The 27,773-nt window shown below is 58.8% G+C and overlaps 2 protein-coding genes across 3 annotated transcripts in view; both read right to left on the bottom strand.

Moving 5' to 3' along the window:
* The window catches only part of TBC1D22A (TBC1 domain family member 22A), a 315,342-nt gene that overhangs the window by 56,633 nt on the left and 230,936 nt on the right, over window positions 1-27,773 (bottom strand). The window lies entirely within an intron of this gene.
* On the bottom strand, window positions 14,268-27,772 carry LOC125960490 (uncharacterized). Its single transcript, XM_049694611.1, has 2 exons — window positions 23,287-27,772; window positions 14,268-23,040 (listed from the first exon to the last, which is right to left on the bottom strand). The coding sequence occupies exon 1, from the start codon at window positions 25,637-25,639 to the stop codon at window positions 24,695-24,697; it is 945 nt and encodes a 314-aa protein (XP_049550568.1). The 5' UTR covers window positions 25,640-27,772; the 3' UTR covers window positions 14,268-23,040; window positions 23,287-24,694.

The following is a 27,773-nucleotide window of genomic DNA, read 5'->3' as shown; positions in this document are numbered from 1 at the left end:
ACAACATTATGCACTTGCGGTTTCCACAAAGTACATGATTTCCTATTTCCTTGTGAGTTTTCTGGGTCACATATATTTCCTCGCCAAGTCTACACTTCTGCTTCAACAGTTAGAAGAGTCTTTCAGTATCAGTTTTCCTGGAATAATTTGTTATCCATCACTTTTATGGCAGCATTAAATTTTAAGAGAGAATTGAGAGGGATAGAAAATCTATTGCATATTTCCAGCCCCCAAAGAAAGCCTTTAATAAATTTAGAACTTTTCAAGTTTTACATTCAAATCTGACCCCAGGACCAAGAAGCTGCCTGGAGCCATCCGTCCTTCACACCCGAGTGTGCGGCCTGACTGCAACTGGGAGGACAGCCCCCGGCCCCCAGCCGGCAGGACAGAGCTTGGTCTGTTGAACCAGACGTGAGATGTAGCCCCAAGAGGCACCGCAGCGAGGACTGGGAAACAGGGCCGTGCTACCCTCCCCCGAAACAAGGTCTGGCAGGTGTTTACAGGTGTGCCTTACAAGACACCAGGTAAATCAGATCGGGGGTGCCAGGCCCCCCCCCACCTCCCACACAGCCCTCTGCGGGTGCTGGGCCCTGAGCAGCGGGCCGGTCCCACCCTCCAGGACTCCCAGCTAGTGTGTGTGGCACGCGTGAAGACGGTGCCTCCACAGAACAGCAGGAGCACTAATGGGGTCCAGCAAAGCGCTGCAGGTGCAGAGAAACGAGGGCCCCGACATCTGAAACCGGCGCAAACGCCACCCCGCTGAGCTAACTTGGTAGGTCGCTCCCAGCCAAGTGTGGGATCAGGGACCGCACTGCTGGAGCCAAGACGGCCGTGATGAGAAGCTCCGCGGGCTTATTTTCAGAATCACACAGTAGCCTCGTGCTGGAGAGCAGTGAACCAGACAGAGGGGCCACTGGGGAGAAGCGGGGGCCTGCCCGAGGGACCCTGAGTTTCAGCCCCTCCGGCAGCTGCACAGCCGGGCAGCCTCCCTCCCCTGCCCCGCCCCTGGGCAGCCTCTCCAGGCTGTGCCCCCACTTCCCCCCTGTCCCCGGAGCTCAGTGCTGCTGCCCTCCCGCCCCCGCACGCCTCCGCCTCAGTGGGCCTTCCACAGGCAAGCACACGCAGAGGTCTCTGAGCACCCACACCGTGCTCATCTACCTGGAAACGTGATGCCTCACACAGTGCTGCTGAAGACAAGGGAACGCCGCGCGGCTCCAGCACTGCGCTGAGTGTGTAATCTGCAACCCAAAGAGGCAGCCGGACTCAGGGGAGGAGGGCTGAGCCCGAGGAAACACGCCGCTCACTTCTCATCAGAGCCCTGCGTGACGCACAGCGAGCACACGCTCCTCCCCGGCAAGGAGGGAGAGACTGACGTCCGCATCATATGGGCTCTCTGGACTCGGAAATTCAAATGAGGACATAACCTTTATTTACTAGGACTTGCTTATTTGTTTTCCTCTTTCCCAGAACTTCGACAAGCCGCAGCTATAAAGCATTAGCATGTGTTTCTGGGTTGACAGATCAAATCACAGGATGACTGATGGACAGAGTTTCATTTAAAAGGAAAGAATGGAAATGGCAGGGTGGAACCCTTTGCCTCCAACCCTGAGCTAAGGGTTTCCCATTTTAACTCTGACTGTGAAAGCAAAGACTAACAGTGGGGTGCAGCTGACCCCCGAGCGGGGCAGGCCTAGGGAAGACCAGGGGCGCCCAGCATTGCACGTGGAGGAGAGCGGTCCTGCACTACCACCAAAACGCAGCCGAGGACCAGCAGGGACTGACTGAGGGCCACACGCACGGCCATGGCCTCGTGAAGTCCAGCGGGAAGACCGGGTTCGACGAGACGACCCACAGCAGCTTCGTGGCTGGGAGACCTCGGGGCAGCGCCGGGCGGGCCCTGAGCCTCAGGAGGACCCACTGATGACGCAGGCGGGGCCCGGCTCCCGGCGCAGTTACCCGATGGCCACACAAGCCAAGGTGTAACACCAAGTGCTTATGATGGTGGCTGCCACCGTGGACTCTTCATTAAGTGGTTTTTATTTTTTTTCATTTATGGTTTATGGTCATTCCTCCAATCATTCCTCCAATCATTTAGAAGCCAGGAGACTGGCTTCTAAAATGAGTCTGAAGTTGCCCATTAAATAAAAACAACAACAAAGCCTCAGTATAGGGTTCAAACTTAACATCGCTGACTTTGAGAAATGTTTATATCCTAAGATTCCCAGAAATGGAATTGCTGGGCCGTCTGCAGCACGTAATTCACAATAATAGGGAATCACAGGGAACCACTTGGGTGGACGGTGCTGGGCGGTCAGGGCAGCTTTGGTTCCGCCCAGTGGGGGCTCCTGAGGAACGGGACGGTGCTCACCAGGGGTTTAGGGCTGGTGGAACTCTAACGCGTCTGCACCATTCAAGAGTGGACTCGACGGCTATCCACGGAGCCTGACACACACAGCACGGCAACCTGGGCTGAGAGACGGGACAGCGGAAGTGAACGTTGTGAGGGGTTAGCCTGCTCTTGAGAACTGTGGACGCAGCGGTCAGCTAGGACCTGGTGAGGGGGACCCCCCACCTGGGCCACTCACATCAACAGCAGGCTGGCGAGGGAGGTTCGTCCTCTGGGTCAAATTTACGACACAAATAACGTGAACCTGGAGATTCTTTGCTGAAACTCTTTCAATTTGGTGCAAACACCCAGAATTTCACTTGGTAATTTAGTCAAATTAACTCCTTTAAAAACTTGCTTTTGCAACTTTCGTTGTATTCTTTGGTTTTGCAGGTGGAGTTATTTTAACAATGTACAATATAATTAGCCACTTAGTATCACTAAGAAAATTTATGAGCCTTCGTGAGTTAAAAACAGTCCCAAATGGTGTTCATGAGCCATTCAGGACTAAAAATAGGACCCCACTGCCTCGGTGAGACACGCTTAAAGAAACGTACAGTCACAAGTAATACGTCTAATTACGTATTCAACTAATTCTCGCCTTCACCTTTTGAATATCTAAACTCCTTACCCCATGTATCATTTTAATTATTTTTCCAGTTCATTCCCAGGGAAACTGGCTGATGGGGCATTAATTAATGGGTCCAATAAAGAGACTGCCAGCTTTGCTCACACCACAATCTGAGCCCTGGCCTGATCTGCAAGTCTCCTTTTATTCTAAACAATAGCGCTGCTGAGATTTCGGCATGAAATTGTTAGCTCATTAAAGAGGACACAATCATACCCATTTCCACAGATATTCATCAATTACCACATTTTACTGCAACACAGAGCAACCACTGGAGTTTCTGGCCCCAGGGTTTGAGAGACGTTACAGGTATGTAAATACTACCCTGCAGATTCCACTTGATGACATGATTCGGGATCATTCAAGCCCAGGAAAGATCCTATATTTAAGTCCCTGTGAGACACAGGGGAGGCTGCACGGCGCAGCAAGGCCACGGCCACACCGGGAGGCCTTTCACCCTCAACGTCTCGTGTCCTGCTGTGCACACTTCTGGGCAAGGGGCGCAATGCCCCGGGCAAGGCTGGCTCTCCTGATGGCCCAGCGTGATGTCTGCTTCACCCCCCAGAGATGCTGGCAGAGGGGAGAAGGGGGCCTGGGGGAACAGGGTCCTCTCCCCAATGGCAGGCCACGCACAGGGAATGCCTCGGCCGAGGTGGTGGTGGCACACATCAGGTACCTGCCCCTGCAGCCTGGCACCCAGACCTCTGCCCACAAGGTCCCCCACTGCTAGCCAGCTGAGAAAGCAAGAGCCAGGAGACCAGAGCCTGCCTGCGGCCTGGACGGCTGAGCCACCCACCCTGGCAGTTCCTGCCTAGCACCTTCTACTGGCTGTGGTGAAGGAGCACCTACCCTCTGTCCCCCACGCACCTAAAGGCCCCCAAGGCACAAGATGTTCTCGTCTGTCTTTTTATGTCCGGCACGAGCACTCGGACAGGTCCAAATACCCACACAAGTGCTCAGAGCATCAAATATGAATGGCTGGACAGACAGACAGATGGACACGTGTGCTCCAGGGAGACGAGACTGGCAGGTGCCTCCCCCCTCCTCCCACCTTCAAAGGCAGACCCAGTAGAGCCTCAAGGCTGGTCAAGTGCTGAGCAGAGCACAGCTGTGTGCACGGGCGCGTGGTTTTCATCGGTTTCTTCCGAGTTACTGCGTAAACGGCCACCGTTCCTTCCTGAGGCCCTGGCTCTAGCCCCAGCCTCTCTGCCTGTCCTGGCCTGACCCACGAGGCTGCACGCACACCTCCCCACCACGCTGGGCTGGACAGGACAGGACGGTGCGGGACAGCATCTCTGCCTGCTCTGGCCTGACCCAGGAGGCTGCACGCACACCTCCCCACCACGCTGGGCTGGACAGGACGGTGCGGGACAGGCCTGGTCCTGTGGCAGCAACCCCCAAGGACCTCTCAGCTGGCTCCTTGGCCCTCTGTGCACCAACCATGTCCAGAGTTCACTGCAGTCACACAGAGGGAAGCCTCTCAGGAGGGAGAAAGGCCCCGTCTACCCTGTGTAAGTCTGTGCCCATCTCTGCAGGCCGTCTCTCCCCCGAGTCTCACCTCTTCATCACTAGGATGAATGAAAGAGGAGGCAGGATTTATTCATTTAAAACAACACCTGGGGGGCTTCCCTGGTGGCGCAGTGGTTAAGAATCCACCTGCCAATGCAGGGGACACGGGTTCGAGCCCTGGTCCGGGAAGATCCCATATGCTGCGGAGCAACTAGGCCCATGCGCCACAGCTACTGAGCCCACGTGCCACAACTACTGAAGCCCGCGTGCCTAGAGCCCGTGCTCCGCAACAAGAGAAGCCACAGCAATGAGAAGTCTGCGCGCCGCAACGAAGAGTAGCCCCTGCTCACCGCAACTAGAGAAAGCCTGCGCGCAGCAGCGAAGACCCAACGCAGCCAAAAATAAATAAAATTTTTAAAAATAAATAAATAAAATTTTTTTAAAATAAAATAACACCTGGAAGAACGACACTGGGATTCGCCTTCCAATGGCCTTCCTTTGCGTCTACACTCCTGGAAGGAGGTTAGCAGGAGGCTTTAAAGCAGGCTGGTGTCAGGCGGGCCAACGCAGGCAGGGAGGCCTGCAGGAATAGTGCCACCCAATTAAAAAAAAAAAAAAAAGCCCCAAAAAGCTCTGCCATCACCTATCCAGAGCAAGCTTTAAAACTGGGGGCTTCCCTCGTGGCGCAGTAGTTGAGAGTCCGCCTGCCGATGCGGGGGACACGAGTTCGTGCCCCGGTCCGGGAAGATCCCACATGCCAAGGAGCGGCTGGGCCCGTGAGCCATGGCCGCTGGGCCTGCGCGTCCGGAGCCTGTGCTCCGCAATGGGAGAGGCCACAGCAGTGAGAGGCCCGCACACCACAAAAAAAAAAAAAAAAAAAAAAAAAAAACGGGATAAAAACAACCAGATGAAGAAGTGGGCCGGGGTGAGAGCAGAGACGCCAATGTGCTCTGAGGTCAAGTCCATCCAGGGGCCAGGGGTCTCCTCGCCGCCCCAGGGGGACAGCTGCTCCGTGGAAGACTCAGGGGAGCTTCAAGGCAGTCGGCGACCCCAGGTAAGCTCGGCCCTCCTAGACCCGAGTAGCCATGGCAGGGAATCCTGTGTTTGCTCGTCACTCCACCCAAATCCGCCCTTCCCTTCCAGGAATGCCAAGCAGCCGGGCGGGGCGGGACTGCACGCTGCATCCTCCTCTCTGCGGCCTCCCTCTGCCGGGCGAGTCGGCCACCAAAGGAACGGGAACAGGGATGGGGCTGCCCCGGGCGAGCTTCTCTTCCACCGGCTGGGCCATGACCCAGCTGCGGCTCTGGGGGCGCAGCGGTCAGCCCTCGCCGAAGTCCCACTCAGGGGTTCCAGGGCAGCCACCTTCCTGCACTGGGCAGGAGGTGGCTTTGAGGTTGTTTTCGTGCAATTGGGGTCATTTTTCTCTTTTCAACCAAACCGCCGACTTTTTGGGAAGTGACTGTGTGCTCTACGTGCAGCCCTGGCTTATTTAATTACTGGTGGCTCAGATCCCACAACGTGTCGGCATGTCACAACGACACAGGCTTGCTGAAAGCACACTCCCTGTGTGTCCCACACCTCACAGCGCAGGGTGTCCGCAGACAAGGCTTTCCTTTCCTGGGTCCCTAGGTCCAGTCATCCACTGACCGTGGTCCACAGATGTGTCCAAGGTCCTCCAAGTCAGCAGGTCCAAAATGCGGCTCAGCATTTCTCCACAATCCTTCTACCTACCACCATCCCCCTCCCCTGCCCCACGCACCACAGCCAAGGGGGCTGGCTGCAGACTCCAAGAGGGATGCAGAAGTGGCCAGGGTCCCTGAGCCTCCGGACCAAACGCAACACCGAAACCTGGCTGCTTCCTGGCACCAGCAAACAGGGATGAGATTGGGCAACAGAAAGCCTGGGTGGCATCCGGGGACAAGGCTCCAGGCAGAGCAGCCTCGGGCTCTTCCTCCCTCCCTTTGCTCACATGCAGCTGGAGGGCGGGGAATGGTAGAGACTTCAAGATCTTTAACCTCTCGGCCCCTAAGATTAGAGGGGAAATCCGAGGATATGCTCCCTTAGCTCTTCTCCAGGGAACCATCCAATCAATTTAGCCCTTTGAACGGAAGGACCTTGCTAGGTCTCCACGGAGAAGCACGGCAGGGAAATGAAATCGTGGACACAGTTTATTCCTCGAACCCCTGCTCTGGAGCAGGTCCAGGCGCACCTGGCCAGGGGACGGGAGAAGGCCCTGCGAGGTCTCTGCTCACCTCCTGGGGAGAAAGGCCACCACCTGAGCAAAAACCACATCTGTGCCGTGCAACTTTGAGGCCGGGGCTGACGTAAGTGAAGAGCCAGAGACAGATTCAAAAATACACTTAATTTATAATTGAGACTCTGCTTCTTTTTAAAACACTGATATCTCCTTTAGAACGGCCTCTTCGTAATGACGGAGATTAACGTGTAGAGTGCATTTTTCAAAAGACACTGTCAGTTGCAGAAAAGAAAGACACTTCTAGACTTACTATTTTTTCTCTGTGAAATTTAATTAAAAGCAGCTCATTCTTGACACCTTATCATGCCGGAGATCCCGAAGATAACGGAGACAAAGCCCCTCGCAGCGACTCTCAGTTATGAAAACCCAGGTGGCCCAGGCGTCGGCTTTACGGTGACAGTGACAGTACAGGGGGCCCAGCTCTGCCCCACTGCTGAGCACGACCAGGCCCGGTTGGCCCCCAAAGCCACAAAGCCACAGAGGTGTACTGATAACAGTGCGTTCACAGCAATAAGAAAAGGACTTTTCTTCCCCCCTGAAAATGTCCTACCATTTCTGTACTTAAAATGCCATCAGGCGAAATCATCCCGTTGAAGCATTTAATCCTTCCTGACATGCACCACATTGCGCGGAACAGCTCAATCTGTACAGACACTGGACAGCGATTCCGTGTCCCTGGTCCCGTGTTTACTAAGCACACGTGGAGTCCGTGGATGAAGCTGCCCGGCAGGGAGCAGCCAGACGGTCCCGCACAGCTGCCCAGGGCCGCTGAGCGCTGGTCCACTCTGCACGCCCACCAGGAGAGAGGGACGGGCCGGCCACTGCTGCTCACCCAGCACGACCGCCACGCTTGGTGCCAGGACAGCTCATCGGTTATGGGTTTCACTGTGTCCCCCAGAAAAGAGATCTTCAAGTCCTAACCCCAGGGGGACCTGTGCACGTGACCTAATTGGGAAACAGGGTCTTTGCAGATGTAGTAAAGATGACGTCATAGGTGTCCGCATCAGAAAAGGGAACTGCGGACACACACACACAGGGGAGAAAGCCCCGTGATGACACAGGCAAAGACTGGGGTGATGTGTCTGCAAGCCACGGAATGCCGGGGACTGCTGGGGACCCCAGAAGCTAGGAGGGCCTCCAGAAGGAACCAGCCCTGCCCACACCTTGCCTTCAGACTTCTGGCCTCAGACTGTGAGAGAACACACGTCTGTGGTCGTAAGGCCCCCAGTGTGTGCTGCTTGGTCACTGAGCCCTGGGAAACCAATACACCACACGAGTCACACCCAATCTTGTCCTCCACCCCCTCAGGCTTGGCTAGAAGGGAATCCAGCTCTTCCTTGAGACTGTACTCCCCAGACATTTCCAGGGGTCCCCAAGGAGGCGTGACATAAGCTGGGCAGCATCCCTGCCCTGTCCCTCCCTGCAGGCTGCTGTCTCTCTGCCTGTGAGGACGAGGTTTCGCTTCACTCCCACAGGGCTCCGGGGAAGGGGCTGGGCTGGGCTGCATCTCCCTAAGCTTTCCAGGAGCAGCCTGGGGCCTCTGTCAGCCCGGAGGCAGGCGGGAGGGATGCTGCACACTCCCCGTGCCAGCCCCGCCCAGGGCCAGTTCAACGTGCACCACGTGGAGGAGGTTTCAGAAACCGGCCAGGCAGGGTGCCAGGGACAGCATGAGAAATAGAGAGAGGGGAGGTGAGCCTCACCAGCCTTGGGAGGCAGACACCACGAAGGGTGCTCTTTCACAGCTGGGGAGCTGAGGATCCGAGACGGTCACTCATCAGCCAGGGCCAGACACCAAGGGAGGCGCGGTTACAAGTCAGGCTCCGGCCCGCACCGCCTCCCAGAGCAGAAACCCAAGGCTCACGGAGAGCAGGGCGCCACCGCCCACCCCATCCCGAGGGCCCGGAGGTTCAGGCCAGGCCAGATGCACCCAAGGCCACTCCGCTACACAGCACAGGAGTCACGATCTGAACCCAGGTCCAGAGAAGGCAAGCCATCAGCACTCTGATACCACGGGCTTCTAGCGACTAACGCAGCCAAACACTAGGCCTTCAGGAAGCAGCCTGTGAAAGGCAAAGACAAAAGTCGACGAGTAGAAACTTCCAGCCGTTGGAACAGGGCATGGCTGTGGGTTCACGCAGAAGGACGGGGGAGGCGCCACGTGTCCACCCCCCAGAAGGAAGCACGCGTCTGCTGAACGCTGAAAGGCTCGAACGGGCTGATTAAGTTGCATCTGCATATATATTCCCATTTTTTAATATTCAAGAAGTTAAAACTTGTAGTACTTTTTTTTAAAATTTTTTTAATTTTACTTATTTATTTTTGACCCCCTTGGGTCTTCGCTGATGTGCACAGGCTTTCTCTAGTTGCGGCGAGTGGGGGCTACTCTTTGTTGCGGTGCGCGGGCTTCTCACTGCGGTGGCTTCTCTTGTTGCGGAGCATGGGCTCTAGGCGTGCAGGCTTCAGTAGTTGTGGCTCGCGGGCTTCAGTAGTTGTGGCTCGTGGGCTCTAGAGCGCAGGCTCAGTAGCTGTGGTGCACGGGCTTAGTTGCTCCGCGGCATGTGGGATCTTCCCGGACCAGGGCTCGAACCCGTGTCCCCTGTGTTGGCCCGCGGATTCTTAACCTCTGCGCCAGCAGGGAAGCCCCCAGTACTTTTTTAATAATTTGGGCTTCCTGCATGTTTAGCTGTTTCTCTGTGAGCAGCTGCTTGCTTTGCTGGCCATCGTGGAGCAGACACGCCCTGTGGAAGCTCCGCTCACAACGCAGGTTGCTCGACGCCTGCTGGTCTAGGGCCCAGGGATTCAGAGGCATCCCTGGCTCCTCGGGGCAGGTGCTGGACACGCTTCTGGCGCTCCTCGGCCAAACAGGTGTATGGGCCTGGATCAGACCGGTCCCAGGCACCGGGGCAAGTTCATAAATCAAAAGGAATAAACACAGGTTTGCTTGACTCCACCTCGGAAAGACGACCAGGCCCAAAGGGGAGGCAGCTTCCGATACAGGGGTGGGGGGGTTGGCCTGGGCCTCAGGTCTCAGGCCGCAGGCCTTGGAGGGTGCTGAGGGATGGGGGTGGAGGCAGGTGGCAGAGACGTGGGGCTCTGGGTGCATCTGCTTTACACGCGGATCCAGTGGGATCTTGTTTTCCAAGGAGCTCGGCCACTTTCTCTCTGTGTGCCAATGGAAAGTGCTGGCCTGTGGACGGACGCAGGGCTGTGCTCGGCCTACGGGGGCCGTTGTGCGAACCCGACTCTTTACTCCCACTGACAGGACAGGAGGGGCAATGATCCTGCTGGAGCAGCACGTGTCACCGTCACCTGCCAGAGAACCGCTGCAGAGCAACAAACGCTCGACACCACCACGCGGACGGCGCCCCTGGGTGTGCAGCGCGTGTGCAGTTCCAAGGGGCCACCTCATGTTCCCGCGTGCCACCACATGCAGGCCCCAGGACTCGCCTGCGACCTCACACACCTGCCCTCGCGGAGCTGGCACGGACAGGGGCGACTGCTGCCCCCACCCTGGGAAACTCCCCCCTCCCACTAGCTCCCCCAGAACCCGCCCCGGCTCCACTGGGATGTGGAGACTCTTCCCTCCCCTGATCTGGGTGGGTCTTCGTGGAAGGGGCCGTGCAGTGCTGGCCACTCCCCGGCCTCGGAGGCCACCTGGTTCTCAGAACCTGGCTGTCATGCCCAGAGGGAACCCAAGCAGCCCCCAGGCCCCGCGGAGCTTCCTGCTGGGACAGCACCAACCTGCCAGCCAGGCGGGCAGTCTCTTCCGAGGGCGCTGTCAGGCCACCCAGCAGGGCCATCTCTGCTGAACCCAGCGTAAACGGCCTGTTTGTCCACGAGCAAAACAAACAATTGCTATCTTGATCCATGAAGCTTGGGGCAATTTGCTTCCCAGAAGCAGGTAACCAGCATAGCACGTAATCCAGAGGGAGCCTGAGGGCTGCCTGAGCTGAGCTGTCCAGGTGAGGGGGTTTGGTGGCCCAGAGCAGCCACTCCAAGCAGAGGAAGGGGACCGGCTAACCCATTGCCACCGCACGGCCCCCAGGGCCACCACACGCAGTGGTCTGGTCCTGCGCCCGGGCCAGAGGGCAGGTGACAGACAGCAGAGTGAACACAAGCACCGGCTTGCAGGAGGCTCTGTGACCATCCTGGGAACAGAGGGTGCTGCCTGGTGGTGCAAATGGGAGGAGAAGTCACGTGTTATCTCAGATGCAGGAGCAACAGGTGGGGAGGAAGGGAAGGGGAGAGTCCAGGACAGGGTCGACCTCGGCTGAACTTTGAACTCATCGAGGTGGGGGGTCAGGAGCCGTTGTTGCTTGGACGCCCCCCTCCAAAGACGCTGGTCTGATGAGGCACTGGAATTAAAACTGCCCCAGCGATTCCAACGTGCACCCAAGGCTGAGAGCGACGGGTCTCAGACGAGGCCAGGTGCGTGGCTGGGGTGACTGGCCATGCCGTGCGCTGCACGGGCCACCGGGCTGGAGAGGCCCGAGGGCAGATGAAGGGCCCCGTTCAGGACTCGGGACGCCTCTAGGTGCCTCTCCTCGCCCACAAGGACGGTAAGGGACAGTGGAACTTTCCTGCTCTTCTCTGCGTTAATATCATAATATCCACCTACTTCTACATTTTGTATCTTGATAGCAACAGAAGCCACCAGACACTGTGTCAGGAATCCACAGTGCCCCCATGTGGGAACGGAGCAGAAAGGAGCGGGAAGGACACCCGCAACCCAGTCGGGACATGAGACGCTTTTGTTCCAGGAGCCACCAGCCGTCTCTGATTGAACCTCGCGACCACCAGGACCGAGTCCTGACCTCCCCGCAGTCCCAGAGCAGCAGCCTCCAGCCTGCGCAGGTGCCAGTCTCCTCAGCCTTGTCGGGACACAGGTGGCTGGGCCACCCCGGAGATTCTGATGCAGCGGGTCAGGTGGGGCCTGAGAACGTGCGTTTCTAGCGAGGCGATGCCATGCTGCACCCCAGGGACCAGGATCTGAGAATCGCTGTCACAGAGAACATCATAAGTTCTGTCTGACGGCCAAGAAAAGAGGGTTGAGGACATACCCTGTCACACCTCGTAACCTCAAGATGTGGAGGGAGTAGCGATTTTAAGGAAACACTCCTTTACAACAAAGGAGGACTCAGCAATTAAAAGGCACAAACTTACTTATAATGCAAAATCGTGACTAAATTCCAAGATAATTATAAAGCGTGAAAGAGGCCAGACAAACAGCACATCCCGTGAGGGTTCCATTTGTATAAAATTCTAGGAGAGACAGGTCAACGCTGTGGATGGACTGTCCCCAGGGGCTGAGCCATCCTGGTGTCTCAGTGCAGAGCCTCTGTGAGGGCAGAGGGCGCTCAGCCAGGGCAGACAGGACACAGCCCCGGGGACTCGGGACCACGGAAAGCGGGGCCACCGCCAGGCAAAGAAAAGAGCCGGGGCGGGGCGGGGGGAGCAGTTGTGGGAACACGTTGGGCCCTCCTGAGTCCTAGAGCACGTCATCCCTGAGGTCCTCCGGAGGGGACAGAGGACTGTGGCCAAGGGGGTCAGGGATGAAGACCAGGCTCGTGCCTTCCAGAAGCTCACCTTCCAGGGATCCCGACAGCTACCTTAAATGTCCGTGAATGCCATTTGGGGGGGGCTACAGGTATATTTCGAGTGGGCAGACAGGACCCCCGACAGTGATATGTCGACGACAGCCCGCCTTTGTCGCCACCAAGCAGAGATCTGAGAGGCGCTGGGCCAGTGGAAGGCGGAGGCGCCATTCACACTCCACAACGGAAAAGCGTCCAGAAAGCACAGGCTGCCGAGCGGGTTTATAGCGAAGTCGTTCACCCCTTTCTGACAGCGTCTCCTTGCCATGTAATTTGGCGGTTATTCGCCTGCAGAAGCATCAGCAGCTTTTCCCGAAAACAGAGGCAGGAGCCCTTAGCAGCGGCAGCCCAGCCGTGAGAGCCCTCCGGCACTTGCTCGGGACCCGGGGACTGGCTGCTGGCGACCGGGTCTGAAATCATAACGGAGCAGGTGAGCGCAGAGGACGCGTCCAACCATCGGGCACGAACTGCCCCAGTCCCGCCCAGATGAGCGTCTGCTTCCAGCGCCCCAAGCCCCAGAGTCCCACCTAGGGATGAGGGTGTCCCTGGAGGCCGGGCGGCTCACGGTGCCCCCACCCCAGGCCTCTGCGCCAGGAGCAGACACTTCCCGGCAGCTGAGCGGTCACAGGACACAGAAGAGCCACACTCGATGCAGGACCCACACTTTGGCGAGTCGTAGACGGTCCTCTTCAAAATAATAATAAGATGCCTCCTGTTACTGTAAAGTATTAAAGCCAGAAACGCATGCTGGCTCCGCAGGGCAGGCACCTGTGGACCGGACACCATGTGGGGTGCTGCCAGGGCTCAGGTAGAAACAGCACCTGCGTGTCACTCGAACTACTTCACGATGGAAGAGGAGGCCTCTGATTCTGACGTGCTGGGCAGCAAGGGGTAAAAAAAAAAACCTTTTAGGAAATCTGCAATTCTGACATGCGGCCCTGGGAGCAGAAAGGACAGGGGCGCAGGGACAGCCACCGGGGGCATGGGGACAAGGGGACAGGCGGCCAGTGTCCAGAGAAGGGAGGCTCTGAGGACATGCTCGGCCGAGAAGCCTGGTCCCCAAAGAGAGGCGGTGCCGGCCCCGAGGGCTCCCAGCCCCGCGCACACTCCCCAGGCCTGTGCCACACACACCGCCTGCCCCCCTGTTCACATGGTCATGACAGGCAGAAGCGTGACTTAAAGGACCAGGAAGCCAGCACCCCTGCCCGTCTCCCCACGGCACCGCAGCGCGGGCATCACGGTGCGGTGTCAGCAATCGGGAGGCGCCTGTTGCCTGCCCCGCTACTGGACTTCAATAGGAGGCAAGGCGCCTTTGTCGTTATCCCACGGACGAGGGGGACAGGAACGCCTGGATTCTGAGGGCCTGTGAAGGGGGGAAGCAGCGCAGCCGGAATCGCAACGAGTGGGGCCAGTGCCTCTGCCCCGCGAGGTCTCGGCCATACCAGCAAAGAGTCCCTGAGGCCGCACCTGGGAGCAGATCTGCGAGGTATAAACAAGGCAACAGGAGCTGGGCACACAGGGAGGGCAGCCGGAGTGGCCACAGACAGCGGGAGAGATCCGCAGAGAACGAATCACGGCCTCTCTGAACCTCGGTTTTCTCTTCCAAAAAATGGAGTAAACAGCCGCCCCTTGGGGAACGGCTGCACGTCCGCGGTGGGCTCACATGCCCTCTGCTCTGACCCTCCCGACAGCCTGTCCTGCGGGTCCCGGCCCAGACAAACGCCGGTGGCAGCGATGGGTACACTCAACTGATTCCCTACAGCTTAAAAATGTCCCGCCGAGAAACCACGGACCAAGAAAAAGGTTATCTTAAAACACAGCACGGCAGCTACTAAAGATCAACATATCCGAAACTTTAGAAGTTTAACAGTAACCACAGAAATAAAACCAGAATCGAGGGATTACCATCTATTGCTTAGTCAAGTTAAGAAAAATAACATTAGTTAAAAAGCCTGATGATGACAAGGGTGGAGAAATCGTCACTCTCACGTATCGCTGGTCACGACATCCACGCGAGGCCCCTGCAGAGCGATTCGCATCGAGCGCCTTGGACACCGTCACGCCCATTCACCCCGTAAGGCCGCTCCTGCGAATCTGTCCTAAGGGACTATTAACACAGAAAAAGCTCTAAACACAAAGAGGTCACATCACAGTCATAATTACACTGCGAGACTGACCCACCACCTTTAGGCAGACGATAACATATCCACAGGGCAGGATATTATCAGGATATCATGCAACCCTTTAAAGCGATGGCTGTAGGACTAGGAACTAATACGGGGGAAAAGAAAAACAAAAAGCGGCATGATGGGGCAGTATAACAAACACAGAAAGCAAAACTGTATATAATACGTGATTACTACGTCTAAAAACTGCCAAGAAAGGATGCAGAAGAAACGTTAGCATGCTTCCACAGTGGCTAGCTACGTCAGGGGGCGGGTTTTCTTTTCTCTAAAAAGTTTCTGCAACATACTCTCAGGGTGAAATAAAAGAATATAAAATTTTAGAAAATGAGCAGTGAAGGAGGCCCACTGGGAATTTAATCGTGGTCTAAGGTTTATCTACAGCAGTGCAACTGGCGCCAGCCAAGGGGGCCTTGATGTTCAGTGACCCCAGGGCAGGCTTGTACCTTGCTCGGCAGGCTTCTCTGCACTCACGGTTAAGTACAAAGAGGTCTGCGGAGGAGCTAGGTTGGCATTTGGAAAGCTCGACGCTCACACAGCGAGAGGAAGCCAATGGCTGGCCCAGGACACCGTGCTCATGTCACAAAGCCTGGTCTCCCAGGGCCCAGGAAGAAGCCAAAGCCCACCAGCCGCACTGAGTGGCCACCCCAGGGCACCACGGCCGTCTCCTCGTGATCGTTAACAAAAGGTCACGGAAAACTGGCCTGGAAACCTCGAGAATACTCCCCACACTCGGGATGCACCAGGCCAAGCTCCAGAAAGCAACTCGCAGGCTAACTTTTACTTTTTGAGTTTCTTCCAGAGGACGTAAAAATCAGGGCAATTACCGGGCAATGCTAGACCCGTAAAGAAGAGTCTGTAAACCCAGGGCACAGTGGTCAGGAGAAGCGCCCCTGCGGGGACGGCCAGGACGTCTGCCAGGAGCTCTCAGCACGTGTCCCCCGGCACACCCACGAGGCGTCCTCACCCCCAACACTGCTCCTGAGTAAAGAGCAGCGGGTGCCCTGCCGGGGCGCCAGGGTCAGCGAACCAGACGACCCCGCCCCGCCCCACGCAGGGCATTCACAGGGGGAGGAGCCAGGCAAGGACGGCGACTCTCATTCAGTGTCCCCGTGCACCTGGGGGTCCTGCAAGGGCACGGGGTCAGCACACGAGCAAGGCCCGGCGGGGGTAGGTGTCCCAGTGCCTACTGTGACTCTGCCTGTCCCACCCCCACTCAGGCCTGCCAGCCGCCATCACAAGCACCTGAGATCCCACGTCTACCCTGCCCTTTGCCCTCTGCCCTCCGCCTGGTAAGGAGGCCTGGGTAACCAGGGGCAGGGGTCGAGGCGGAGCAAGTGCACATGCTGGGGAACACATCAGGCCCCGCCTCCCAGCAGGCCCACCCAGAGAGCCCAGAGGGGCCGGGCCACATCTGGGCTGCGAAAGCGGGCCAGCAAAGAGCCGATGCCACCCCTCCTCGCCCAACAACGATGAACTCTGTCCTTCCCAGGGCAGCACTGCCTGGGCCTGGCAGACCCCCGGAAGTGTCACCACGGAAGGTCCACGCACGCCATGTGAGTCGCAGGCCCTCCCCTGGGCTTCCTGTCTCGCCCACACGCAGGGAGCCAGCTCCTCCCCGGGCGGCGGCCTCAGCTGGGCCCCTCCTCTGCTGGTCTCGCATTCCTGCTCTCGCCCCTTGGGCTGACAGCAATCTAGCCTTTCATTTAAGGCACAGGTGAATGAGTCCTTCCTTTTGCCCTCAACCCACACCTACGGGGAAGCCCAGCCCGAGTGGCCCGGGGAAGAGGCAAGCGCACGAGGCCTGCACAGCCCCTTCGGTCGCCAGACGGGGGCAAAGCCCAGGCTTTTGAACAGAGGGCCTCCCGAGGGCAGGTGAACAAAGGGCGTCAGTAGATTCTGTGGCAAAAAGAAGCCTGAGCCTGAGCACGGCTGAGGGACCCCAGCCCCGTGCCACAGCCTGATGGCCGCGGACGGGAGGGCGCTCTCCCCTGCGTCTCCCAGAGCCAGCCGCCCAGGGCACGTGCACACGCAGAGACCCTCTAAACGCCACCAGCTCCACGTCCCACACAGCTGCCAGCTCCCAGAGCAGCCTCCTGAGGGCACATCCCGGCGCCCTGTGAACATGCTGGCCTGGCCTCCCCTCCCTGCCTGGGGCTGCCCCTCCTCTGCGCTCCCGCCGCCCAAGGTGCTGAGGGACTGGATGGCCACGCCCAGTGCAGGTGACCAGCTCAGTGGCCACAGAGACACACCTCAGGGATCATCACTCCCTTCCCAGCCCCGGCAGAACGCCCAGGCTCTGCAGCCGGTGGGGCTGGGCTGGAGGCCGGACGCCTCCTTGCCCTCTCCGTGCGCCCGGGGCCACCGCATAGGGACACATCCTGTCTCCTCTGGGTCTCCTCCAACAGCCCCCTTGAGCCTTCTGTCCAGAGGCCAAAGGATGTCAGACAAGCTACTTCAGGTCACAGTGCGGATAAAACATTCATAAACGCGTCATTTTAAAGCTGAACACAAATGCTACAGAGCTATTACCCTCAGTGTAACCCTGCGCGAGGCCTCCAGCCTCCTCACCTGAAACGCATGCACACGAGACCCTGGACACCCAGCCAGGGCTCCAGCAGCCCCGCTTTGGGGGGCGGGGGGGACGCGGGGATTGCCCGCGGCAGCGTTGGCCAGCACCGTGACTCCGCGGGAGCCGGAACCCGGGAGACGGGGCCACCGTGTCAGGGAGACGCAGAGCCAGCAGGAACACGTTCTGGATACGAACCCCTGTCATTTCTGCCCATGCACCCCAGTTCCACACCCAGAGCCCGAAGACCAGGTCGGATGCCAACGCCAGGCCCGGCCCTTAGATGTGGGCTGCACGTGTGTCCCCAGGGGTCTCTCCCTCCTCAGCTGTTCTCTGTGGTTCGGTCCCTCACCGGCTGTTCCTGGTCATCCCCTGGGTGCACCTAACCGGTTGCTAAGGGACTGGGGGCCTGTCCCAGAGTCCACAGCCTGCCAGGACCGGAGGTCGGTGGTGCACCTACAGGGAAGTGACAAGACGCGCGGACCCCTAGCAAGGACTGAGTGGCACAGGTCTCACTCAGCCTGAGCCAGGCCTGCAGAGGGAAGACATCTCCACAGTCCCCAAGCCCTGAATAAGTTCTGATAAACCCATCCTGATGGAGATACGAAGAAAGAAAGTCTTAGCGTCACTAAGGACGTTCTCCATGCTTCTTCAATACCACCCCTAAATCCCCAGGCCGCTGGTTTAATGCCGCTCTGGAGCAGGGGGTACAGCCCTCTTCCAGCTCCTCCCCGCACACTCAGCAGGCAGCACAGTCTCACTGAACATGCTCCTTTCTATTGCCTTCGCCGGCTGACAGTGATCTACGCCTGCTTCCTGGAGGGGGGCCCACGTGAAATGCTCACGACCTCAAACCTTAATGGGCTTATGAAAAAGTATGTTGTAAGGCGACCTGCTTCTCGGTCTAATTAGATTAACCCAATCCGTCAGGCTCACCGCCGCCTGAGTCACTGAGAATCGCGCTGCAGAGCCCTGAAGGTTCAGGAGGGCCGCGCGGCTGGCACGCTGCTCGGCACCCCATGGGCTCTGCACTGAGCGCGCTCTCCACCACCAGGCACCGCAACCCACACTCCTGAGGGCACCACGGAGTGTGAAGGCCCAGGGCCACCTTCCACGGGAGTCGAAGAGCAGGTCCCAACGACCCCTGCAAATGCAGGACCACGGAACAGAGGATGGAGCCTCGGGAAGGCCTGCACATCGTCTGAACGCAGCCCCAGTCGCTAAGGTAGCAATGACCCAAAGACGAGGCTGGACAAGCAACGGGGCAGAGCCTGCAGCTCCGGGCCCTCCTGCACGCCTGGCCCCTCCGCCGCGCCCACACGAACACCTCGGCAGGATGCCCGGCCGCCCCGCCAGCTCCTCCCCTGGGCCCCAGGGCTCCATCCGCCACTGCCCAGCGGGAGGATGCGGGGCTGGCGAGAACCATGACAGAGAGCTGAGTGCCCGGCGCCTTCACCAGAGCCCCGAGGCGGCCCTCACAGCAGCAATGGGGACTCTTCACGGGTGGGATTAGAGGTGCAGCCACAGTAGCAGCTCGTGCTGCAGGTGGGACTGGCGGTGTGGCCACAGCTCCAGGTAAGCATCACAGGTGGAGCTAGAGGCGTGGCCACGGGAGCAGGCTCTGTTCTCCTTTACGGACAGGAAACCAAGTCACCATCTGGGAACAGAGCTGGCCCACCTCCGCGGATGAGACCGTAGGCCTGCCGCCCCTCACGGCCCCTGTCCTGTCCCGGCCCCCAAACACCCCGGGAACAACCACACCCAGCACAGACCCTGCAGTGCAAGCCGTGCGCGCCTGCCTCTTCCAGCCTTGGAACACGCTCTCCCTCCCGTGCACGCTACCCCTGCTTCGCTCCGAGCCGGCTCTGTGCCCCGGCCTCCGCAAGAACTCCCCGTGCACCCTCCGACCCTCAAGGTCCCCTCGGGGAGCCTCCTCAGCACCCCTGGGCAGAGTGCGGTGCCCCCCAAGTCCCCGGCGCCTACTTCATCACTTCCATCACAGCGCTTCCTGCCCGGGCTATAACTACATCACGTGTCCACCTCCGCCCCAGGCTGCGGACCCCTAGGGGGCAGGGATGCTGCCTCGCATGTCTCAGTGGAGTCCCGGAGCCCCACCCCGCCCTGTTTTTTGTGCACCCGGGTTCACATTGTACTTGGTGGGCAGGCAGCTGGGTGGAGAGAGGGAGGGAAAGAAGAGCGGATAGAAGGAAAGACAGATGCCCGTAGGACATCAGAAGATACGCCCCCTTTGGGCTTAGAAAAGTGTTACTAGTAGAACTAACTTGCATTTCTGATGAGAACTGAAATACAATTCCATGGACTGACAGGCTGAACTCCAAATTCAAAGTTATTTCTGGGAAGGCACACACCCCCGCCTCCCAACCTTTGCAAAAAAAATTTTTTTTCATCTGAAAGCATTAGTGGGCCCCAACACCGTGCTCACTCTGTGTGGACATCAAGGACAGGTTTGAAAACTCCAAGGCCCCAGCTGAGGGCTTCATCTGCCGCAGGCCTCCACAGCCCGCCTCTCCGCCGACAGCTGCCACCTCCTGCCACCTGCCTGCAAGTCTCCGGAGCAAGTGCCAGGCCTCCGCCGGCTGGCCAGGGCCCCTCCCCTCGAGGGCCAACAGGCGTCTCCAGCACAGGAAGCCCGACAGGACTCCTCCCTCCCACACCCTCTCCAGTCTATCCCACCCCATCTTGCCCAACACAGTAGACGCGCCTGAACCATCTCCTGCCACCGAGACACGAATGCATGAATTATCTCCTGCTGCTCGACAAACCCCACGAACCGGGGCAGGACAGGCGTCCCTCGTCTTGCTGTCGGCGTGGCTCAGACCTGCTTCGGCTGGGTCTTCTGGCTCAGGGCCTCTCACAGGCTCAGCCCAGGGCCAGCTTGGGGCCGTGGTCATCTCGTGTCCCCAGGCTCGTGGCTGATGGCAGCCTCGGGTCCTCCCCTCTGGGCAGCTGACAACATGGCAGCAGCTCCCCTCGGAGCAAGCCAGGGTGGGAGCAGAGAGGCGGGGTCACAGTCTCAGAGGTGACATCCCCACACGCTTGCTGGATCCCCTTGTAGGAAGTGAGTCACCACCTGCAGCCCACACTAGGGGGCGGTGCCCGCAGGAGGGCAGGACACGGACACCTGGCAGTGGGCATCACTGCAGGCCCTTCCAGAATCATCCCCCGACCTAGCCGCGTCTCCCACTCTTCAGCCCGTCCCTCTGACTCCACCTTCAAACTTCAGGGTGTACATAAAGTCTGGAAACACCCGTACTGTACCCTTCACCAGATGTCCCAGCCTGGAGATGCCCGGGCATCGGGCACAGTCACACGCAGTGCCTGATTATTGCAGATCCAGCTCTGCTCGTGCCTCTCGCCTGCAGCCTGCGGGCCTCTCCACACGGCCCCCACCCCATCCCGGCCGGGCTCTCAGGACGCCGTTAGCCTGAAATGCTCTTCCCTGAGAGCCCCTCCCAAAACTCCCATCACACAGCAGCGCCCCTGCAGGGCCACCTCCTGCGGACCACCTCCCTCCCCCCCGCTGCCCCTGGCTACACAGCCCTGCGCCCCCCACACACAAAGCCAGGCCCACCTTCTCCCCAGGGTTTGCTTGGGCTCCCTGACCGGGAGGCGGGCTCTGTGAGATCAGGACCCACCTCTTCCGTGGCTGGGTCCCCAGCGCCGAGGACAGGGCCAGGCCCACAGCAGGCACCCAACAAACGAGCACTGACTGTGACTCCGGGGCCCGGCCGGCCACAGGGGTCCCACACCGCCGGGCTCCTTCCCGGGAGGCCGGGAAGTCTGTTGAAGTGCAGGGTTGGCCTCCCCTCTGGCGACAGCGTGCTCGCCGCCTCCAAGGATAGGGAGGCTGTACCAATGGGGAGACTTCACCTAAAATGGCGCAAACGGCCACGCCTGCCGCAGCAGACGGGGCATCTCAGGACCAGAGCCAGCTCAGGGCCTCGGGGCGCGCAGGTCTCTGCGGCAGGCAGCGGGGGCCCTGGCACGTGAGGGGGCAGCGGGCAGCTGGCCTTCAACGGGCCCGGAGGCCCTGCCCTGCCCCCTGCCCCTGACTGGTGCGGCCGGGAGCTGTGAGACACGGGGCCGCATCTCAGAAAGGGCCCAGCTAGGCCCCCAGGACCCTGGAGGAGCTCAACACACAGCCCTACCACCGCATGAGAGCGGAAGGCTGCAGCTCGGTCCCCTGCCCTCACACACAGGGAGCTGTAGGGTGCCAGCTCCTCAGACCGCAGCCCCACTGTCCCCACACATGGCAGAGTGCTCGGCCAGGGCCCAGGTGGTGGGACCCTGCTTGGGCCACACGCCGCTGGAATGACGTAGAGGCCAAGTCACTTGAGCTCCGAGACCCCAGTTCCAATTTCTATAAAAACTGGTTGATAACAGTGACAGCCCGGCAATAGAACCCAGAATTTTACAGTTTACAAAATACCGGGGACAGCGGTGTGGGAAGAAAAGGGCTCTTACCCAGCACCCACTGCGCGCATGGTACTTCCTAAGCTCCGCGCGGGAAGCACCCAGTTCCCCACGAGTCTGGCTGGCGTGGCCGCGTCTGCCCCTGAGCCCGAACAGCAGCGCAGCTGTGCAGCCCACGTGGCCCCCCGGCCCCAAATGCTGCCTGCCTCGCCCTTTACAGGACCTGTCTGCCGATCCTTGCATTAGAAACTCCTCCTTAGTCCCAACAGCAACCCTAGGAGCTGAGCTTCAGGACGCTGGACCTGCCCAAGGCTATGAGGACAGCGCTGGGCTAGGATGGGGAGTCCGTTCTGCCAGAGTCCCAGAGGTCACAGTATCCACGGGGCTTACGTGGAACATCCAAACAAATCCTTACGTTCCATTTGGCCACAGAAGAGCGATTCGGAGCTTTATTGGTAGAAAATGCCCTCCTGCCACTTCCCTCTGACGGCGTGTGTGCCAAGAGCCAGGGCCAAGGGCCGGGAGCACCACCCCAGGCTGCTCTGAGGCTCGAGTGAGACGGCCCTGCACCAGGAGGGAGGGGCGGTGAGAAAGGGAGCAGCTCGCCAGCCAGGCCCCCAAGTGTGTGTGTGTCCACGTTTCCTCTCCTGTGTCAACAGCCGGCCCCTACAGACGCACTCGGGGACACGAGCAGTACGTATACATTCTTAATTAGAACTCCAGCGGCCTTTAGACGCCACTAAGAAGGAATTTAATAAACGCTTTAAGCCAGTGAAGCCACCTTGCAACACTCACCTGGCAAAAGGAAGTTTTTCCTTTTCTTCTAACACAATCACTAGGTTGTGGGAAACGTCAGCCTCCGTACGCCCTCACCTACCCAAGCCGCAGTCCTCGGGATGGGGCGGGGGCCACTGCCATTCCTGAAGTCACACACATCATCACCTCTGCGCGGACACGAGGCTGTGATGCCCCCTCCCCTGGCCCGGGGCCAGTGATGGGTATCAGCCAGTGATGGGAAGACCTCAGTGAGAGCCGGAATGGGAAGGAAGGAAGTTACTAGAACGTAGAGAACAGATAGCACCGTTCTGAGAACCTGGCTCTCACATTTCCGTTCCAGAAAGCTGCTGACGTTCTTTTTCACTCCAAGACAGGTCCCAGCGGAGCACACCCTTCTGAATCAGCCTCGGGGCGCCGGGGAAGGAGGGACAGGGGCAGAGCTGTCCACCGCCCGGTGCACCCACCTCTTCGGTTCTACCGACAAGCCCGTCAGCTTGGAAATGCCCGGGGTTTCCCACCGCAGCCCCCTCCCTGCACAGGCGCACCTCTCAGAGGACAAGGGGCTCCAGCCAAGTCCATTTCCTCACATTCTCCCCAGGGCTGGCTCGAGTCACTGCCCTGCCGGACCTGCACCTGACGGCTGCTGCCCGATGCCCACGGGTCCTGACCTGACGGCTGCTGCCCGATGCCCACGGGTCCTGACCTGACGGCTACTGCCCGATGCCCACGGGTCCTGACCTGCCCGCTGCTGCCCGATGCCCACGGGTCCTGACCTGCCCGCTGCTGCCCGATGCCCACGGGTCCTGCAACTACTGGCTGCTGCCCGATGCCCACGGGTCCTGACCTGCCCGCTGCTGCCCGATGCCCATGGGTCCTGACCTGCCCGCTGCTGCCCGATGCCCACGGGTCCTGACCTGCCTGCTACTGCCCGATGCCCACGGGTCCTGACCGCCCGCTGCTCCCCAACGCCCACGGGTCCTGACCTACCCGCTGCTGCCCGATGCCCACGGGTCCTGACCGCCCGCTGCTCCCCGACGCCCACGGGTCCTGACCTGCCCGCTGCTCCCCGACGCCCACGGGTCCTGACCTGCCCGCTGCTGCCCGACGCCCACGGCCCTGACCCGCTGACCCCACCCGTCCCTGACAGAGCAGTGCTGCATGCAGCTACCCGGGGTGGGCCTGTTCAACATAAATCTCAGTGAACCAAAATGCAAACTAGAAATGCAGTTCCTCGGTCACACTGGTCATATTTTTCGAGTGTGGAAAACCCACATGTGCCTAGAGGCTCCCCTCTGGGTGGTCCCGTCATCCTAGAGCCTTCTGCTGCCCTGGGGCCTCTCTCCCTGGCTCGCACTCTGGTGCGTCCTCTCCTGCCCAGGGATGCCCTCCTCCGGCTGCCCGGCCTCTTCCCCTGACCTTCCCTAAGCCACGTTGGCCACGCCCACGAGGGCCTTCCTTTTAAAGGCCGAGTAACGTTCCATTGTGTGTGTGTGTATGTGTGTGTGCGCACGTATATATAGACACACATATGTGTATACACACACAATTTCTTTATCTTTTCATCCATCGATGGACACTTGGGTCGTTCCATATCTCGGCTGCCATGAACATGAGGGTGCAGATACCTCTGTGAGATAATTTCATTGCCTTTAGACAAGTTCCGTAAAGTCGCAGGATAAAAAAACATCAACATACAGAACTTGGTTGCATTTCTATACACGAACAATGAACTGTTGGAGAGAGAAATTAAGAAAACCACCCCATTCACAACTGCATCAAAAACAAAATGCTTTGGAATAAATTTAACCAAGAAAGTGAAAAATCTGTTCACTGAAAACTAAAAAAAACACTGATGAATGAAATTGGAGAAGACATAAATAAATGGAAAGACACTCCTCATTTGTGGACTGAAAGAATCAGTACTGTGAAAATGTCCATATTACCCAAAACGACGCAAGGCATTCCCTACCAAAACTCCAACGGCATTTTTCACAGATACAGAAAAACAAACCTAAAGTCTGTATGGAGCCACAAAAGACCCCGAACAGCTAAAGCAACCTTGAGCTGGCCGACATTCTAATGCCATTTAGGAGAAAAGAAATACAAACCAGGAAACGCACTTCGATCTCCCATCTTTCAGGAGATCAGCAGGTGCCGACCCCTCTGGCTGTCTCCTCCCGGGCAGGTCCCCTGGTGGGGGGGGGGGGGGGGGAGGACAGTCCCACTCACAGTGGGGGAGGGGGGTTTGCCGCACCGCCGACACCGGGAGAAGCTCACGCGGTCCTTGCCCGCGTGGTGGGACAGCAGCCCCAGCACATATCCCAGAGAGCGAGCAACTGGGGGACCAGGGACCCTCCTCAACAGCGCACAGGCACACCTACTCCCATGGTCTGGGAGGAGGTCAAGCAGCTCAGACAGAAGGGCGGCTTTTGTCCCAGGAACTGCCGGGGGAGGAGCTGGCCCGGGAGTCGGGGGTTGCGGTCCCTGTAGTCAGTCGCCTGTGCCCACCAGGCCTCCAGACATAAAGTGCAGCCAGGGACACGGGGAGAGAGCGCAGCCCTAGGACCCACCTCTGCGCCCAGGGCGCTGACAGGGACGCACGCACTCCCCAGGACTCCAGCCGCTGCCGGGAGACGCCCGAGGTGCAGCCCTGGGCTTCGCAGGGACGCAGAGGCCCACGAGCCACGAGCCACGGCCACCGTCCGGGGCCCACCCACGTTACGATAAAATAGAAGCCGCATCTGTGGCTGTTTTTCCACAGGAAAGCAATTCCAGAGAAGGTGCGTGAAACCAAAGACCCCGAGGGAGGCCCGCTGAAGCTGGAACGCAGGCCTCGAGGCGCAGAGCAGCTCTGAGCACAGAGGGGCGAGAGCTGAAGCGCCGCTCGGTGCCCGCCAGCAGGCAGGGTGCCCTGGAGCCCAAGCCCCCGAAACGCGCAGCCGAGCGGCTTTCCGGCCTGCTGCCCCAGCCCTCCGCAGCCTGGGACTGGCCCCCCAGGCCCTCGGGGCCGGACCCAGAGGGCCGGGCTCGACTTCACTGTCCAGGTAGCAGCAGGAGGCGGCAGGTGTGGCCTGGAAACACCCGCGTGCCCTCCCGTCAGCCCCGCGGGGCCCTCGCTCGCTAGGGAGGGAGCCCACGCCTCCTCCGCATGGAGCGGGGGCGTGGAGGGGAGCCCACGAGAGGGGAAGCGAGGGCCGGGAGGACACGGGCAGGACGGAGCGCATCCCGGCTGCCCCGACGGCCTCAGCCCTGCGGCCGTGGACCCACAGCACAGCACAGGGGCCCAGAGTTTTCTCTCTCATTTGAGGTGTCGGCTCCAGCTATGGCGGGTGGGACGCACCCTTTGCATCGGCTCCCTCTGGGAGCTGGACCACAGCAGCCTGCACGGCGCCCGCACCCCGCGCACTTCTCGCATGGGGCACATCACGCCCCCAGGGGGCAGGGCTCACCTCCCTGCTCTTCGGCTGCTTCTGGATGATCTGCGCTTTTTAATTGCCTTTCTTCCTCCTTGTAACTAATGCCCCTCACGCGTTTTTGTGCCATCGGCTAGTCCACGGCCTGGGGCACATTATGGGTAGCCTTTTGTTGACACGTGCCCCAAGAGGATTTTAAGCTACCTTGCTTGTAAGGGATTAAAGAGTTACTGAAACCTGTAATGGCCCAGCTAATAAACACCCTGGTTTAAGGGAGAGTAATCACCCGATTGCCGTCCTACGATTACTATGTACTTTCATTGCCAAAAGATGCAATACAATTTCATGGTTACTTGGGCCTGTGAAATAGAAATACCCCCAATTTTTAAGATATGAAAAGGTTTACGACGAGGGTACTGTCAGTTCAACGATCAGTCCATGGTCCAAATGAGTCAATTCACAACAAAATTTAATTTCAAGAAAATTAACTCGATAAAGATGCCACAATTGTGCTTAAAGTTTTAATATCTATTAGGAGTTTTAGTGAAGTGGTGCAGGACCACAGACGCGCAGACCCATTTTCTGCTCCTCAAAATGCGACTGACTTAATACCTAATTTATTCATAATGGGGACAGTATTACAGGGGACTCTGTGTTTAATGAGGGGGGTCAGGACCTCAGTGTAACCCATCACCAGTGCAGAGCGTTCAAAATTTACGGGATACGAAGTTTTGCTTCCTGCAACGTAACTGAGACCTGATCGATTGCACCAGGCCAATGGCCACTTTAACCAAACAGCCCCCCCAAAACGGCTTTACATCCCAGGAAATGTGAGTGGCTAGAAATTCTGTAGCTGTCAAGTACCTACGAAAGCAAAACCAAAGTGGGGGATTCGGACGCGGCTACTGACCGGTCGTAATTTCTGTAGCCAACACCATTAGAACACACAGCTGCACAAAGGAAAAGCAAAGTCACAACACAGGGCTTCAGAGCCACAGAAACAGCCACAGACCCTGCACCGGGCACACGGGCCGGCGTGAGGAACAAAGCTCTGGGCTACCCTTCTCGATGACCTGGGAGAAGTGTGCTCAGAACTCAAGGCTGGCGGGCACGGGGGCCAACAGGGCAGCAGCTCAAGGTCCCCATCCCACGGGACGATCGCGCCATATAGACCAAGGGCTCCATTGATGAGAAGGCCGGGGGGCGAGGCCCTTCCAGCCTGCTCGGGGCCTCGGGACCCCACCGCCATCTTCGTGGACGTCCATGCACGGGAGCCCAACCCTGCGTCTGGGGCTCCTGCTGCCCCGCGAAGAAGCCCGTGGCCTGGGGCTCCCTCTCCCAGCCTCCAAAGGCAGCTGCCCCATCCAAGGCCCACAAAGGGCTGGCGCCCAGTGCAGGAAAACCTTGCCTCCCCGAGTTAAGAATGAAAGCCAGACTCTGAGGAGACGCCACTCCAAGTACACACAAGGTGCCTGCTCACCGCGAGGGATGAGGAAAGGCCAGCGTGGAACCCCCGGCACGGCCTCAGCCTCGGCAAACATCTCCAAGAAACGGGAGAGGAGTTAGAATAAGCAACGTGACACTCAAGGGAACAAAGGTGGTTTGTTCCAGAAAACGCTGTGGAGAGGAGGAAACTTCACAGCGCACTGAATCTGTCGGGGACTTTTTAAAATCTTTATCACGAGTGACTCAAAACACAGCCAAGGTGTGAGTCCTGAGCGTGAGTGTGTCCGGCACATGCAGCTCAGAGTCTCGCTGGAGTTACACCTGCCCCGGGGCCCCGGCCAAAGTGCAAACTGCACAGCGGGATGAAATCCAGCTACAGGTAAAACTACATCAAGTTCTTTTCCCTGTCTTACGTCTAGTCAAATGACAAGAACGCCAGAAGTGGACTCTAAAAAGACGGCATTTCAGTGGAGAGGATGCTTCGAAGGCGAAATTGAGCACAGCAAACGGACGCAGAGCAGCAGGCGGCGGGAGGTGAGGCGCCGCGGGCACCGCGGGAGGGAGGGGCGCGAGGGGC

The sequence above is a fragment of the Orcinus orca genome, chromosome 11 (assembly GCF_937001465.1).
Source record: "Orcinus orca chromosome 11, mOrcOrc1.1, whole genome shotgun sequence".
NCBI classification, from domain to species: domain Eukaryota; kingdom Metazoa; phylum Chordata; class Mammalia; order Artiodactyla; family Delphinidae; genus Orcinus; species Orcinus orca.
The sequence above is the reverse complement of the archived record's forward strand: the minus strand, read 5'-3'. Positions and strand labels throughout refer to the sequence as shown.

Bases quoted from the DNA above. Each gene is read 5' to 3' on its own strand.
- LOC125960490 (XM_049694611.1), bottom strand. From the start codon at position 25,639: ATGAGAGAGAAAACTCTGGGCCCCTGTGCTGTGCTGTGGGTCCACGGC.